The 15,749-nt window shown below is 37.6% G+C and overlaps 3 protein-coding genes across 3 annotated transcripts; 1 reads left to right on the top strand and 2 right to left on the bottom strand.

Annotated features, from left to right (window-relative positions):
* The first annotated feature begins 55 nt into the window (after positions 1–55).
* AFUA_8G02840 (dynamin-related GTPase DNM1) lies at positions 56–3,077 on the top strand. Its single transcript, XM_741830.2, has 3 exons — positions 56–397; positions 492–2,483; positions 2,546–3,077. The coding sequence occupies exons 1-3, from the start codon at positions 299–301 to the stop codon at positions 2,855–2,857; spliced, it is 2,403 nt and encodes an 800-aa protein (XP_746923.1). The 5' UTR covers positions 56–298; the 3' UTR covers positions 2,858–3,077.
* Positions 3,078–3,251: 174 nt separating this feature from the next.
* On the bottom strand, positions 3,252–4,872 carry AFUA_8G02830 (uncharacterized protein; the record flags this gene model as incomplete). The annotated part of the gene is made up of 4 exons (XM_077805290.1): positions 4,510–4,872; positions 4,432–4,457; positions 4,357–4,373; positions 3,252–4,282 (listed from the first exon to the last, which is right to left on the bottom strand). The coding sequence occupies exons 1-4, from the start codon at positions 4,690–4,692 to the stop codon at positions 3,252–3,254; spliced, it is 1,257 nt and encodes a 418-aa protein (XP_077661418.1). The 5' UTR covers positions 4,693–4,872.
* Positions 4,873–4,970: 98 nt separating this feature from the next.
* Positions 4,971–8,140, bottom strand: AFUA_8G02820 (uncharacterized protein). Its single transcript, XM_077805289.1, has 3 exons — positions 7,856–8,140; positions 7,122–7,793; positions 4,971–7,059 (listed from the first exon to the last, which is right to left on the bottom strand). The coding sequence occupies exons 1-3, from the start codon at positions 7,913–7,915 to the stop codon at positions 5,287–5,289; spliced, it is 2,505 nt and encodes an 834-aa protein (XP_077661417.1). The 5' UTR covers positions 7,916–8,140; the 3' UTR covers positions 4,971–5,286.
* Positions 8,141–15,749: the final 7,609 nt, after the last annotated feature.

Genomic DNA, 15,749 nt, shown 5'->3' with positions numbered 1-15,749 from the left:
ACGTGATCAGCTCTAGCTTTTTCTGTTGGTAAACTATACAAACCACTGCTTTAGTATTATTATGAAGTGCTACGTATGTACCTCTGTGGTCATAGCTATCGTGTTCTCCATAGCATAGCAAATTCTATTGTCCTTTTCCATTGGTTTATCTGTCATTTTCAGACTCACTTACCCTTCGTCACTACTTTCCCTTCAAATTTTACTCATCCACCGCGAGGACATCTCTTAAAAAGGTCCCAAACCGGTTCACCAATCTCTGAACCACTAAGTGCTACCTGGGGTTGATTCTCAGGGCAACATGGCATCCCTTAGTGAAGACTTGCTTATAACGGTGAATAAGCTGCAAGATCTTGTTTTCAACACCATTGGAAATGACTCGCTCGATCTACCGCAAATTGTGAGTTCCTATGCGAGGCATGCTAATGTGTGCTAACATTACCTTACTACTTCTTTTGCTGATCATCTTCTCCAAATTTCGATTTTCTCTCTAGGTTGTTGTAGGTTCCCAGTCTTCCGGAAAATCATCTGTCCTGGAAAACATTGTTGGGAGGGATTTCCTACCCAGGGGGAGTGGTATAGTCACAAGACGGCCCTTGATTCTACAGCTCATCAACATCCCCAGTGAGCATAATGACAGGCCCGGTGATAATGATGTCCTTGCTCCCCACACAGCTGCTAGTGTAGCTGGCCAGCACGAATGGGCTGAATTTCATCACCTTCCGGGGCGGAAGTTCGAAGACTTTGCGTTGGTGAAGCAGGAGATTGAAGCCGAAACAGCTCGAATTGCTGGGAATAATAAAGGCATAAATAGGCAGCCCATCAATCTCAAGATTTTCTCGCCCCATGTGCTCAATCTTACCATGGTCGATTTACCAGGGTTGACTAAGGTGCCTATCGGAGACCAACCTTCCGATATTGAGAAGCAAACCCGAACGTTGATTCTTGAATACATAGCCAAACCGAATAGCATTATACTCGCAGTCTCCCCGGCGAACGTCGACCTTGTGAACTCCGAAGCGCTAAAGCTTGCAAGACAAGTAGATCCAATGGGCCGGAGAACAATTGGTGTCTTGACGAAGTTGGATTTGATGGATCATGGAACCAATGCAATGGATATTCTTTCTGGCCGCGTTTATCCATTGAAACTCGGCTTCATCGGCGTTGTCAATCGTTCTCAGCAAGATATACAGTCAGGGAAGTCGCTATCCGAGGCCTTGCAGGCTGAAGCGGAGTTCTTCAGGCACCACCCTGCTTATCGAAACATGGCGAATAGATGCGGAACTCAGTTTCTTGCAAAAACCTTGAATACGACGTTGATGGCTCATATACGAGATCGTCTGCCTGATATCAAAGCTCGCCTCAACACGCTCATGGGCCAAACGCAACAAGAGCTTGCCAGCTATGGCAACAAACAATTTAGTGGGGAAGAACATCGTGGATCGTTGATACTGCAGCTAATGACACGTTTTGCCTCTTCCTTTATCTCTTCAATTGACGGTACCTCCTCTGAGATATCTACCAAGGAGCTGTGCGGGGGTGCCAGGATATACTATATATTCAACTCTGTGTTCGGCAACTCGCTTGAAACCATTGATCCCACGCATAATTTGACTGTGTCCGATATAAGAACGGCTATCAGAAACTCAACTGGCCCTCGGCCAAGTCTCTTTGTTCCAGAACTTGCGTTTGACCTGCTTGTGAAGCCTCAGATTAAACTGCTTGAAGCTCCCAGTCAGCGTTGTGTTGAACTCGTCTACGAAGAGCTCATCAAAATTTGTCACACCTGTGGCTCCCAAGAACTCTTACGCTTCCCTCGACTGCAGGCAAAACTGATTGAAGTAGTGTCCGATCTTCTTCGCGAGCGTTTGGGACCATGCTCTGCTTACGTTGAATCTCTAATCTCTATCCAAAGGGCGTACATCAACACGAATCACCCAAACTTCCTTGGAGCAGCAGCAGCAATGTCGTCTGTCATACAGAATAAACAGGACCAGGAGAGAAAGATGATGCTAGCAGACGATAGAAAAAAACGGGAGAGAAGACGTCAAAAGGAGATGAGCAGTGTCAATGGCGCCGTTCCAGTAACGCCCGAAGAGGAAGAGGACCACTCCGCTGAGTTGAGATCACAGAACCTCGGTAATCGCGGTCAAACTTCGAAGAATTCCAGGAGCATGTCTCCTCATGTTAACAAGGGTCAAGATAGTGCCATCACGACGACCCTAAATGGTGTTAACACTAACCCAAATACCATGTTCGGTGCTACGAACACTACACGCGACTCGTTCTTGAATTATTTCTTTGGTAAGGACGGGATGCAGAGCTCGACACCTCTGCCCCAGCCCTTGATTCAACAGAGACAACCCAACCATCTCAGCGAGCCCAGCATTAGCCAGAGTATTAGAAGACAGGATTTGCGCTCGCCAATGTCTTTACCTGATGACTATGCAGGTTCTTCCGATTACGGCGGGGAAATATCTCATCATGTATGTCGATATTCAATCTTTTCTAAGACATTTGAAATGGGAGCTTACATGACTTATGGCAGGCGGACAACACTGAGCCGACTCTCTCTGACCGCGAGCTCATGGAAACAGAGCTGATTCGTCGTCTGATCTCGTCGTATTTCAATATTGTTCGGGAAACTATCGCCGATCAAGTTCCGAAAGCTATTATGCACCTTCTTGTCAACCATAGTAAAGATGTCGTGCAAAATAGACTCGTGAGCGAGCTTTATAAAGAGGAACTGTTCTCTGAGCTCCTTTATGAGGATGATGGCATCAAGGCGGAGAGAGAAAAGTGTGAAAGGCTGTTAGAAACATACAAAGAAGCAGCGAGAATTGTAGGTGAAGTGCTGTGATCTACGTGATGCAAAGCTTTGTTAGAGAGCCTTACCCACGAAGCCAGTTTCAGATGCTCCCTGGCAGATCAGTGATGGATGTGATTGATGCTGGTATCGTGCAATTGTACATATAGTGCTTGTTTTCTGTCTTTCACTTGAGTGAGTGCTGTTGTCCGGTCCATACTTGACTATTGGCTATCCTTTCGTACTACGGCATAAAGTTGTCTTTCTTTCAGGCTCTTTCTTTTCAACATTGTTTGACTGAATCAGTAACTATATACACAAGCTAGACTTGTCCGTATTTATCAACATATATCTCTATACAGCAAAAAGCAAAAGTCTGTTCCCGACTCGCGGCCATTACGATCTAGTATGCCACTTGACCGGTACACCACGCTCTAAGCTATCACTCTTAATCCTTCTTATTAATCGGTTTTCTCAGCCGGGCACCCTCCAAACCATAGAGTCCACCTCCTGCGAAGACGCAGATAGCCCCAATAACAACACCCGGCGAAAGCTGATTTCCAAATAGGTAGATAGATAACAGGAGCGAAACAAGTTTGCGAACATTCAAAACCACCGTCACTGTCAGCGAAGACGTCTGGGCGGAGAGGAGATGAACTCCACGAATGCATAGATATTGGGTCAGCGCATTCAGAAAAAGATAAGCCACCTGCAAGGGAATATGCGCGATGAAGGATGGCAAGAAGCAATATCCCAGTATTCCTAAATCCAATCGAGGCCCGCATACGGCATTTGAATTAGTGGAAGGCCCTGAAGGAAGCTCGGCGTCTTTTCCGACACTGATGGATGTCTCCAGAAGCCGATATTGCAAGGGAGGAGAGGAGAGCATGGCTCGCCATTGATCCAGAAGCCGCGGATAGGTTGGGAGGAAAAGTGGTATCGAGAGTACATGAGAATAGAAAAGCGCTTCCTTCCAGTGGCTTCGGCCATAAGTCTCATAGAGCCGATCTGCGTATATGCCCTGAAAAGCTGAAAGAATCATTGCAGAAGCAAGAATTGCGAAGCCAGTAGCGGTACCAGTTATGCCAAGGTCTGCTCCACCATGCCCAATGTCTAATGGTTCGCCTTTAGCTTGAGCATCTGCCAATGCTGCTGTAACAACGCCAAGAGTAAGCACCGCTACTGCCAAAATCTGACCATAAGAATACTTCTTTCCATTGAACGAGTATCCGACGATAAGGGAAGCAACAGGGCCGCCTGATCTCAATATTATGTGTAGGGGGACCGATATGCTATATGCGAAAGCCCAATTGTTTAAAAGGTTGACTGTCACGAAGAACGCCGTGTATACCAACCATGATCTTAATGGGATGACACGTGGACTGAGGAATAATGACCGGGGCCCACATGACAGCGAGACGAAATTTGGCAAAGTAAATACAGCAGTCACAATAAACTGCGCAAAGGTGATCAGGGGGCCTTCCAGCGGCGGACGGGAGAGAGTCAGAGACAGGTATATTTTAGTCGGAGCGAAAGAATAGTCAGTCAATTACCTGAACTTGGTTGATCTCTATGTAGTTTTAAAAATCAGTATGTTCCCATCGAGCTATCTAGGGTTTTGAACTTACTTGACAATGGCCTCTAATGCGAACACCTAGGATAACAAGGTCAACCACAGCAGGTTCCATCACACTTGGAGTACCTACATTTGCACAACAACCACCAAATATCAATGACACCATCAATACCATGCTAAACCAGTTAGGAGAGGTTGCATAAGCCGCTGCGGTAGCTATGCTTCGTAGATCAACAAATTTCAATACATCTCTGTGCTTTTCTTTCGCACCAGAATTATTTGGATTAGCGTCGTCGCTGTTGTGATTGACCATTTGTTCTATTGTAGTAGGGCTGGCGTGATTTTGTCTAGGAATGTTGTGCTCTCCTCAGAAGTGAAAGAGGCGGCGAGGATGTACAGATGAGTCGAAAGGATGACTGGAATCGAGCAGCAGATTCTAATCTAATATGAGAGCTTGAATCGACTTCTGTCGCTAAATAATGTTGACAATTCATTGATGATTAGTCACGAAGCTAACCAGAAAGCGATGGCATAAGTTAGATAACGGGCGAATCGATTTTTAGGCAACCGAAGAAGACTATTCCTGTTCTGTCTGCTTCTGAAAAGATGAGATGCATCTCTTATAACACGGATTGGTTCGTATATTACAAGATGAGCCTTTTTTAGGGCAACATTTGGATTTCTAAAATCAGCCGGACTCGCAAGCTCGACAAAGGCTTTTGAATAAAACAGGCTATTTGACCATTCGGCCTTCCAGCCTCTTTCCGTGTCAGCGGTCGGGCTACACAGCCGTGAAAGGCCAGATTAACTTGCTTCAAAGGCAAACCAACCACTGGAATGAGAGAAGTAATATCAAATAAATTGTGTGAAGACAGGAAAAACCCTATGACAGTAAGTGCGGACATAATCAAACATCCTCAATATCGTCGTCGCTCAAAACAAATTTATCCTCCCTATCTGAAACCACAGGCGGAAGGTTGTGTTGGTGGTAAATGCGGCTATTGGTAGGCATTGAATGCTGTCTGACACAGGAGGCTCGATAAGTAGTCATGGGCTCATGATCGAAAGTATTATCGATACCTTGGCGGTCCCATTGTGTTCTTTGTTTGGGAATGGATGTAATCTTATCAAGTTCACGTGAAACAGTCTCGTTGAACCCAATCCTAGTCATGTATGGCAATTGGTATAACAAAAAGTCATTGCGGGGTGCCATAGTGGCGACTATCTCCTGCCTACCAGCCTGAAAGTAATGGCCTGCCAAGGACTTGGTACTCTGTGTGCCAAGTCCGTTGAGTGAGTGTAATAATGTCGTTTTCCACGAATTCGTAAGTTCTTCAACTTGATCCTTCTCTTTTGATAGCCGCAGCTCAGTAGGGAAAAGGATTCTATGCCCATCTTGAGTATTCCCTTTCTGATTCGTGGGCGTTATTCTCCTTTTCACCGGAGATGGGAGGGAAAAGAGTAAGCCACGAGCAGCAACTTGATAACTGAGCTCGTCCTGTCGTAACATGCCAAGACCAATGGCGGCCATGTACCTTCCACGAGAATAACTGCCTGGAGTTGTCATATTGTCAGCACTTAAAACATCACTATCTGACAATGCCTCTATGCATCCGTTTATGCAGTCAACAAAAGCAGGGCCGTCACACGACGGTATGTAATTCTCATAGAGGGCGCTGATGAATGTTTGCGTATCTGTTCCTAACTGCTCTAGAAGCTCGTTCACAGGAACTATTGAGACTGTAGGCCGATCGCAATGCCATAGATGATCTGGTGGTCTGGGTGGCCGAGGATTGTCGGTTGTAGAGCTTAGATCCTCACGTTTATTGTAGACAATTTTTCCGACTGCATGGAATAAACCAAGGCTGCTCTCCCTGTATGTTATTGTTTGCAGTGCTTCTTTCTCAACCGGCGCCAATGATATGTTACCTTGGCCTGTTTTCGTGGCATTGTGGAAAGGATACTTCTCAGGCCGTTCATACCGAAGACAGAGAAACTCCAGTGAAGAGATCGCGCTGCGAATGTCTCCTACCTCCGATAGACTCTTCAACATTGCGGGCCCAGGTCTTTTAGCTGATCTATATCGGCGGATATGCTTCTCTAGAACCAGGTTCAGGGCCTTGAACATGAACGTTGGAGCAATGGCATTGAAATCAACAATCGTTGTGCACGGGTGGCTTAGAATATCTGGCCCCAGCAACTTGTGAGCTGTGAAGTTGTCCGAATAGGATCCCTCGGTATTCAACATGGTCTCGGAAACGATAATAACAACAGGTGAGCTCCCGTGTCTCTCGATATCGTTCCGGATATTGCTTCTCGGTGAGGATGACACTGAGAGATACCGCTGCAGAGACAGTCGGAAAGCGGCTAAACCGGGGGAATCTCCATCAAAGACTGTTGGGAACTCCTCAATGAGAATCACCCGTGGCGTCATATGATCGCTGCTGTTGAACTTGCTTGCTGATGAACCGGTCGCGCCGTGAAACTCGAGCCCACGGAATCGATTTCCTCTTGTTAAGAATTCTTCGAATTGCGCTGTTGTGGACGTGAATCCTTTCGCCGCAAATTCAGATCCCGACGGATTTCTCCATTCGAGAACATCGAAACCTAGCTTGTCCGACAATAGCGACAACGTAGTTGTTTTGCCGCTTCCTGCGGGTCCTCTGAGAACAAGTAGTTTCTAGTGTGCTCTCGAAGTTAACTTTTGAGTCGAGGCACTCATTTGTGATGCTGTACGCATACCTTCTCGAACGCGCAAAGGGCATCAGACAACCAACTCTGTACATCGGCAACCTTCTTCTTGTGAACTGCGAGCTCATTCAAACTTACGGGGGAATATTTTTGTGCCCAGGGCAATTCATCGGCGTCTTTGTCGTGATTGTTCCCTAATAAGTATGACCCATGATGCTTGCTCTCCGACGCCGATGAAAAAACAAAGCGCCTGCGATTGCTTGCGAAGCCTCGCGAACAAAAAGTGTGAGTTATTGCTTGAGCCTGGTTGTCACGCTCTCCTGCAGCCAAAGGCGCCTCCATCCGCTTTTCGGGCGTTACCTTTCGATCTGCAATGTAGTCTGAGAAAAGCTCATCGTACGAGTCGTAACCGTCCTCGATCGTGTCGCTTATGTCTACCATGTCTGGTCTCGGCTGAGTCCAGCGAAACGATTCAGCCTTGTGTGTATCCCATCTCTGTATTTCACTCGCGGCCGGAAAGAAGTTGTGAAGCGATCTAGTTTTCGATATCTTGCTTGAGCGCGGTTTCGAACATTCGGTTCTCCAACAGACCGGTTCGGAGGGTAGTGCGGCAGTGCTGGCAGAGGTTTGCTGCGAATTGACATCTGTGTCTGACGGGGAGTTTCGATGGCGAAGCACCTCGCAATCGGGACTCGATGAAATCAAAGGATTCGATTCATTACTCTTGCACTTGTCAGGCGGGCATATACCTTCAAAAACAGAATCATCAGGATTTGAAAACCAACCTGATCTTCCAAAGGACGGACAGTTGGTACCCGCCGCCGTTTCGCTGCGCGGGTGGCCATGACGAGGATCAGCAACAAGAGTATGAGCAGTTATCTGCTTCTATGGAGCACAAGCTGAGGCATGGAAAACAATCAATTTTATTAGGCATGTCGTAATATAGGTAGGTAAGATAAGCTTGGCGTCCGATTAGTCTAGATCCTCAGTCAGCCAACACGTTGGATCTTAAGCTCTAGAAGAATCCTCCGTCTCTGGTGCGTTGGCGCAAGATCAATGGAAAGACGCTAGTATTTCACATGGTTACCCCGACCTTTACAGAATAGGTACCGTATCTTATCTACGTTGTAAATGATCTGTATGAGACAATGGTACAGTACAACCTGGGTGCATTATTGACATGCTGATATTGCCATACTCTATAAATGGAGCCTACCTGGAATGTAGGAGGTAAGGCATTTTCATATTTCCGACAAATCAGTATATAGGCTGTAACATGAAACCCAAGTCCGATCTGCTCAGTAAGAATTTATGTGAATATTTTGTGTATGGGATGGGTACTGTAGATACTACCTAGAAGGCAACCTTGATGGTTACAACTTACTACTGCATATACTTTCTGCACATACTTTACTTCCAGTGCTTGAATTAGGTTTCTTTATGATTTATAACTACTGTAGTCTATAAGCAGTGAATATAACTAAAGTGTGAATTTTTACCACAACCACCAAAATATTCAACTATTTTTAACACGCTATCTTCTTTACTTTTTATATATAAAAATGCCTCTATCTAAGGAAGCCTATATGCAGATGGCTATTACTATATAAAAATAGTAAAAAGTTAAGTTAAAACTAAAAGCTGCCTAAATTTTTAGTATCTCTAAATCCTCTCTTTATAAGTAGTTAGTAGGAGTTAAACTATAAGTAGAAATATATATAAATAGCTATAAATTAATAGTTACTAAGGAAGAATCTCTTATTAAATAACTACTAGATATAGATAAGTAAGGCTTTTTAAATTTAGCTAGAATTCCTATATAGAATAGCATAGATATTACTCTGTGAATATACCTAAAGTTTAATAGTAGTTTTTAGAGTAAACTAGGCCTGTTCCTTTACAAAACATCACCCTGAACTATATATAAGATATAATTAAAGAATTATATACTAGAGGGTAAAATAGGAGGATCCTAAGGTTATTAAATAGTAGTTTATAACAATATATAAAGCTATCTAAGAACATAGTATATATAAAGATAATATCCAGAATTTTAATAAAACTAGCTTTATAATAGGGCTCTATATAATATCTAAGATTATTACTATAGTAGAATACAGTGAGAGACCTTATATAGTTATCTAAGGAAACTATAAATAAGTTATAATTATTAAGTATATTAGTTCTAAAGAGACTTCTATACTACTAGTAGTTATTTTAATGAGAAAAGAATATTAGGCTATTTAGTATTAAGAACCTAAGCTTCTTTAAGACTAGTTTATTATAACTAGTTAAAATAGCTAGATAATAGATAAGATAGGCCTCTACTAGTTAAAAATTATATTTAAGCCTTATTTTAAGTAATATTTAACTAGTACAAAGCAGCTGCTTATCTTTAATAGCTATTCTAGCTATTTAACTCTAGAATTTAATACCTTCTATAAGGAGTATATAATTATCTATCTTTATATACTACTATATACTTCTTATCTTCTTTAACCCTTAAATATTAGGGTCTTTAGGCTGCTTAAATACTTATATAGAAAACTAATAAAAGAGATAATAGTAGCTGGAAATAACTATATTAATAAAGAGGATTTCCTATATCTATATCTGTCATGGTGCTGCCATGGATAGGAGTCAGCATCACTAAGAAGGGACTATATAACTCTAGGAATATCTTTACTGTATAATTCAGCAACCTATTTAAAGGTCTTTAAGCTATATTCTATTTATAGAGCCTACCTATACTAGTCTACCCTATAACTAGAATAAATAGATATAGATTACTATAGCTAATCTAAGCATTAACTACCTTATTAACCTATTTCTATTTACCTATAATCTAGTACCTTAATATTATATAGCTCCTCTCTTAGAGTTAATACTATTAGAATGCCTACCTCTCTACCCTTATTCCTACCTAGTAATCCTAAAGAGTTCTCTAAGTATATTACTAGCTATAGTACTAAATAGTATAAATACTACTGCCTAGTATATAAGTATATCTAGAAAGCTAAATTAACTATTAATAAAGTAAACTAATAAGCTAAATAATCTAAGGCCTAACTTTTAAAACTCTAATATAAACTCACTGCCTTAGAGTAGAGGTATAAATAAAAGACTACTAAACTAAAAGCTATTTTATAATACTAGAAGGAATAGCTATAAGAGAAAGAGTAGTAATATATAAAAGCTATTATAGAAAGAGACTAAGCCTATTATTTAGCTACCCCTACTATAAATATACCTATATTTATATTTATATATAACTTTATTACTAAGAGGCCTGTAGTTACTCTAGTAGAAATATTTATATTAACTACTACCCTATCTTCTAAAGCTACTAGATTATTAGAATAACTCCCTAACTCTAATAAGTTTAAGAGTAACTAAAAGGACCTTTAGTATTTTATAGTATAGATTTAAGAGAAAATAAATATTAACCTTAACTATTTCCTAATACTATAGAGCTAGATAGCTTATATAAATAACTACTTAAAGGATATACTATATACCTAGATTCTCTTTTATATTAAGAAGAGAATTTATATCTTTAATAACTACTAAGATATCCTAGATATCCTAGAGCACACCTTTAGTAACCCTAACTATATAAATAATATCTAAAATAAGCTATTTAACCTGCACTAGACTAATAAGGAGTTTAGTATTTTTAATATCTAGCCCTAGAAGGTAAGATATCTAAAGAAATCTTATCTATTCTATTTAAATAAGCTATTAGTTATAAACTCTAGAGCATACTTATATATAACTAGTCTCTAAGTTAGGAGTATTACTAGTTTACTAGATTCTTATAGGAGCTTAAGAACTACTATTAGTAATATACTATAAACTAGCCTTTTATTATTAAGTCCTATACTACTACTACTAAATCTATCTAGTATTTCTAGTTACTTTAAAGCTCTAGCCTTATTACTACTAAGTCTACTAAGTAACCCTAGTACCCTATTATTTAGAGGAATAAGTATATACTAGTATAATAATATAACCCTATAGACCTAGGTACTACCTAATACTTAATAAGAAAGGGGTATAGCCCCTTCTATTATAAGATAGGCGCCTACTTCTAATATAGCTCCCTAGAATACTAGATTAAAGTCTACCCCTACCCTCATACCTATTAGAGAGTTTAAATTATAGTATCTTATAAACTATACCTAGAGAGCCCCTAGAGAGGATAGATCCTAGAACCTAGAAGCCTATTACCTAGCTAGACCTCCTTAGTAAAAGTAAACCTAGAGTAAGCTATAACTAGACTTAGAAATTATATATTATTTAAATCTTATGAAAGAAAATAAATAGTATATACTAAATAGTATATGAATGACAAAGGAAATTTCACGAATATAGAGGGGAATAGATGGCTTGCCTAGGTATAGAGGAAGAATAGGAAGAATAATAGTAGGAGAAAAATCTAAGGATGTCTTAGATTAATGTCTTGATTCCTTAATTAATTATCTTCTAGCTATAGGGTGATTTCACGGGTGTATTTATAGATAATTCCTTCTAGCATAGGCCATTCGAATATTAAATGATCTCATAGCCGGGTGATCTCATCAATTAGATCATCACCATTTGCTAATGGTTGAAATCGATGATGATTGATGATGATCTATAACCATAAGGTTAGAACCGTAGCGGATCAACCCATGGTTATGATTAATGATCAATTATAGCATGGTTTTCACCAACAGCCTAGCTATAATTAATTATTAAATTATCTTAAGGCCCTCACAGCCTAGTATAATAAGATCTTATAATAGGAAGGATGACCTACTATCTTATAGTTAACTAGGATAGGTATCTATAATTATTATCTATAGAAGGCAGGTGCCTTAAGTAGGTAGAAGTAGTAATATAGTAGTTTATTAGAGATATCCCTAAGAGCTACTAATAATAATAAAAGAAAGGACTCCTTCTTTAATAAATACCTACTTAGAGAACTTAATAATTAGCAGGGACTATCTAGTAATAAGAACTAGCTTTAGAAGGAGGGATACTACTTTTATTATAAAGAAAAGAGGTATCTTCTTCTAACCTACCTAAAGAGAATCTAATAAGGGAGAGGTACTCTACCCTAAGGGCCTCCTCCCTTTTAATAAGAACCTAAGCCCTAGGAGCTTAATATTTTATACTATACTAGGGAACTACTAGTACCTCCTATCCTTACTAAGGTTAAGATTATAGTTAATAGGATAGATATAATAACTAAGGTACTTCTTAACTCTAGGGCTAGGCCTGACTATATATTATATTAATTTATAATATAGAATAGATACTAATTCAAAAAAAGTATAATGCTTCCTTTTATAGAATTTACTAATAGCTTAAAGGTAAATTCTATAGAGAATAGTTCCTACTAGTATTAGTAATAGATAAGGAATTAACTAAGAAGATATTCTAGATTCCCTTCCTAATTACTAATATTATAAGATATAATATAGTCTTAAGATAAAATTAGCTCTAGCAAGCTAACTTAGATATTAATTAGAGGGTAAGTAGCTAATATTATTATATTAACTTACTAGGGATTAAGATCCTAGAGCTAAAGGAGTTTCTTAAGAAGTTATAGGGCAAAGACCTTTTCCTCTTTATAATTAATTAGGCTAGATATAAAGCCTCTAATCTAGGAATACTATTATAGTATTAGGAATATATTAGGGTATTTTTAGAAAAGGAGGCTAGTACCCTGCCCTTAGATAGAGTAGTTTATAAAATATAGCTATTTAATAAGAAGTTACTACTATACAGCCCTTTATTTATTATATTATAGCTAGAGCTAGAGGCTCTATATAAATACCTTAATAAAATACTTAAGAAGGGATAGATTAAGGAATTATCTAGCCTAGTAGTAGTACTAGTACTCTTTATAAAGAAGCTAGATAAAGGTCTATATCTCTGTATTAACTACTAGGGGCTAAATACTATTATAGTTAAGAATTAATATCTTTTACCCTAGATTAATAAATTAATAGATTATATCTAGGGAGTAAAGTTCTTTACTAAGCTAGATCTATAGGATGCTTACTATTATATCTATATATAGTAGGGTAATAAGTAGAAGATAGTATTCTGCACCTACTATAGCTAATAAATATTTAGTTATATCTTTTAGACTAACTAACATGCTAGCTACCTTCTAGGCTTATATTAATAAGATAATATAAGGAATTCTTAATAAGTTCTATATTATCTACTTAGATAATATTCTTATCTACTTATAGATAGAAGAGGAATATAAGTAGTATATTAAGGAGGTTCTCTAGTATCTTAATAGTATAAACCTATATACTAAACTATTAAAATATAAGTTTTATAAGATAGAAGTTAAGTTCCTTAGCTTCCTTATAGGCTAGGAGGGGGTCTAAGTAGATTCTATATAACTTAGCACTATTAGTAAGTAGCTAGTACCTTACTGTGAATGAAAATGAACAGTATATACTAAATAGTATATAAATGACAAAGGAAATTTCACGAATATAGAGGGGAATAGATAGCTTGCCTAGGTATAAAGGAAGAATAGGAGGAATGGTAGTAGAATAGAATAGAATAGTAGAAGGAAAAATATCTAAGGATATCTTAGATTAATGTCTTAATTCCTTAATTAATTATTATCTAGCTATAGGGTGATTTTAAGGGTGTATTTATAGATGATTCCTTCTAGCATAGGCCATTCGAATATTGAATGATCTCATAGCCGGGTGATCTCATAGATTAGATCACCATTTGCTAATGGTTGAAATCGATGATGATTAATAATGATCCATGACCATAAGGTTAGAACCATAGATATGATCAATGATCAACCATAGTGGATCAACCCATGGATATGGTTAACGATCAACTATAGCACGGTTTTCACCAACAAGTATCTATATAAGAAACTTCATAATAAATATAATAGGCTGTTTAAAGTTATTACTATTATTAGAAAGTAGATATATACCCTATACTTACTAAAATATATAGATAAATCTATTCTATCTTCTATATATCCTTTCTTAAGAAGTAGAACCCTTAGAGTAATAATAAGATATTATTAGAACCCCAGCCCCTTAATATTAATAGAGAAGAGGAATAGGAGATAGAGAATATACTAGTAGAATAGACTTAATAGGGAAAGATATAATACCTAGTTAAGTAGAAAGGAATCCCTAACTATAAGAACTTATAGGAACTAGAAGATAACTTAGTTAATACTATAGATATACTAAATATATATAAAGAGTAAGCTAGATAGGCTGCAGAGTAGCCCTATTAAAGAAGAGAAAGAAGATAGTTTTTTTTTCTATAAGGTTTTTACTATCTACTAGCTCCTACCTATTATTATAATAGTATAAATCTTTCTCTATTTTCCTATAGGGTTTAGTGGTTTAATAGAAATATGTTTATAACTATAGTTTATATAAGCTTATATAAAACAGGGACCTCACCATACTAGTAATAGTATTATATTATGAAAAGATAACTAAATATAGGAATAATTACTACTCCTTATTTTTATTACTAGATTTACTAGTAACCCTAGTAAAGTTCTAAAATACTATAGTCTTATTCTTAAAGGTAGGGGCTAGGCATCCTGTAATTATATTTATAGTAATATAAAGCTTAAATATATTATAATTAATTAACTATAAAGTATAAATAACCCTGCCTATATTATACTTAGGTATAAAGCCTATTATTACCTCTATCTTATTACATAATACTATAATAGTCCTAGTATTATACTTAGTAATTAGAGTCTCCTAAAATATAACAACTTAATAAATAAGTTATAGAGGAACTAGCTTATATAACTTCTTTAAATACTAGTAGTAATAATACTTATAATTAATATTTACCTAAATATAGGGATAGGCTACCCCCTGTTACTACTCCTACTTAATATAGTATTAATAATCTATAAAGAGGAGAGGCATAGTACTATTAGCCTATAAGTTAGGGGAGAAGGCTATAGTATAGGAGATAATAAGAGAGGTAGATATAGAGGGTAATAGAGAGGTAGAATAAGAGATAGACTTAGACTAGGAGTAATTAGCTACTATAGTAGTAGATATAGATAAAGTAATATAATAGTACTAGGTAGTAGGGGAAATAATAATTTTATTATTAGACTACCTTCTTATTAGCTTAGAAGACTTAATATAAGGTAACTAGACTCTATAAAATAGGTACTTATACTAGAACTATCTAAATAAGGTAAGGAAGAAGTATTAGCCTACTAATACTTCTCCCTATAGAAGTAAGTAGGAGTTTAGAAATACTTAATAGGTATATTAAGTAGTATAAATATATTAAATTACTAGTAAATACTTATCTTAGGAGATATTATAATACAGAAAAAGAAATAGAATATTATTAGAAGGTTAAAATTAATAAGAGAAAGGGGGGGGAATTATTAATATTTATATAATTAAGAAAGCAATACTACTAGACCCTTAATACCTATTAATCTTAATTACTAGTAAGACCTTACTACTATATTTATTTATTATTTACTCCTAACTTATTATAAAGGCTAAATATAATAGTATATTAACAAGATAATACTATAATATTATAATAGCTAGTAGAATCTAACTAATTACTAGCATTACACTAGACAAAGCCTATTAAGGAAGATAATAATTCTATTAAGAATTAACTTAGTAT

Source organism: Aspergillus fumigatus, chromosome 8, assembly GCF_000002655.1.
Source record: "Aspergillus fumigatus Af293 chromosome 8, whole genome shotgun sequence".
Classification (NCBI taxonomy): Eukaryota; Fungi; Ascomycota; class Eurotiomycetes; order Eurotiales; family Aspergillaceae; genus Aspergillus; species Aspergillus fumigatus.
The sequence above is the reverse complement of the archived record's forward strand: the minus strand, read 5'-3'. Positions and strand labels throughout refer to the sequence as shown.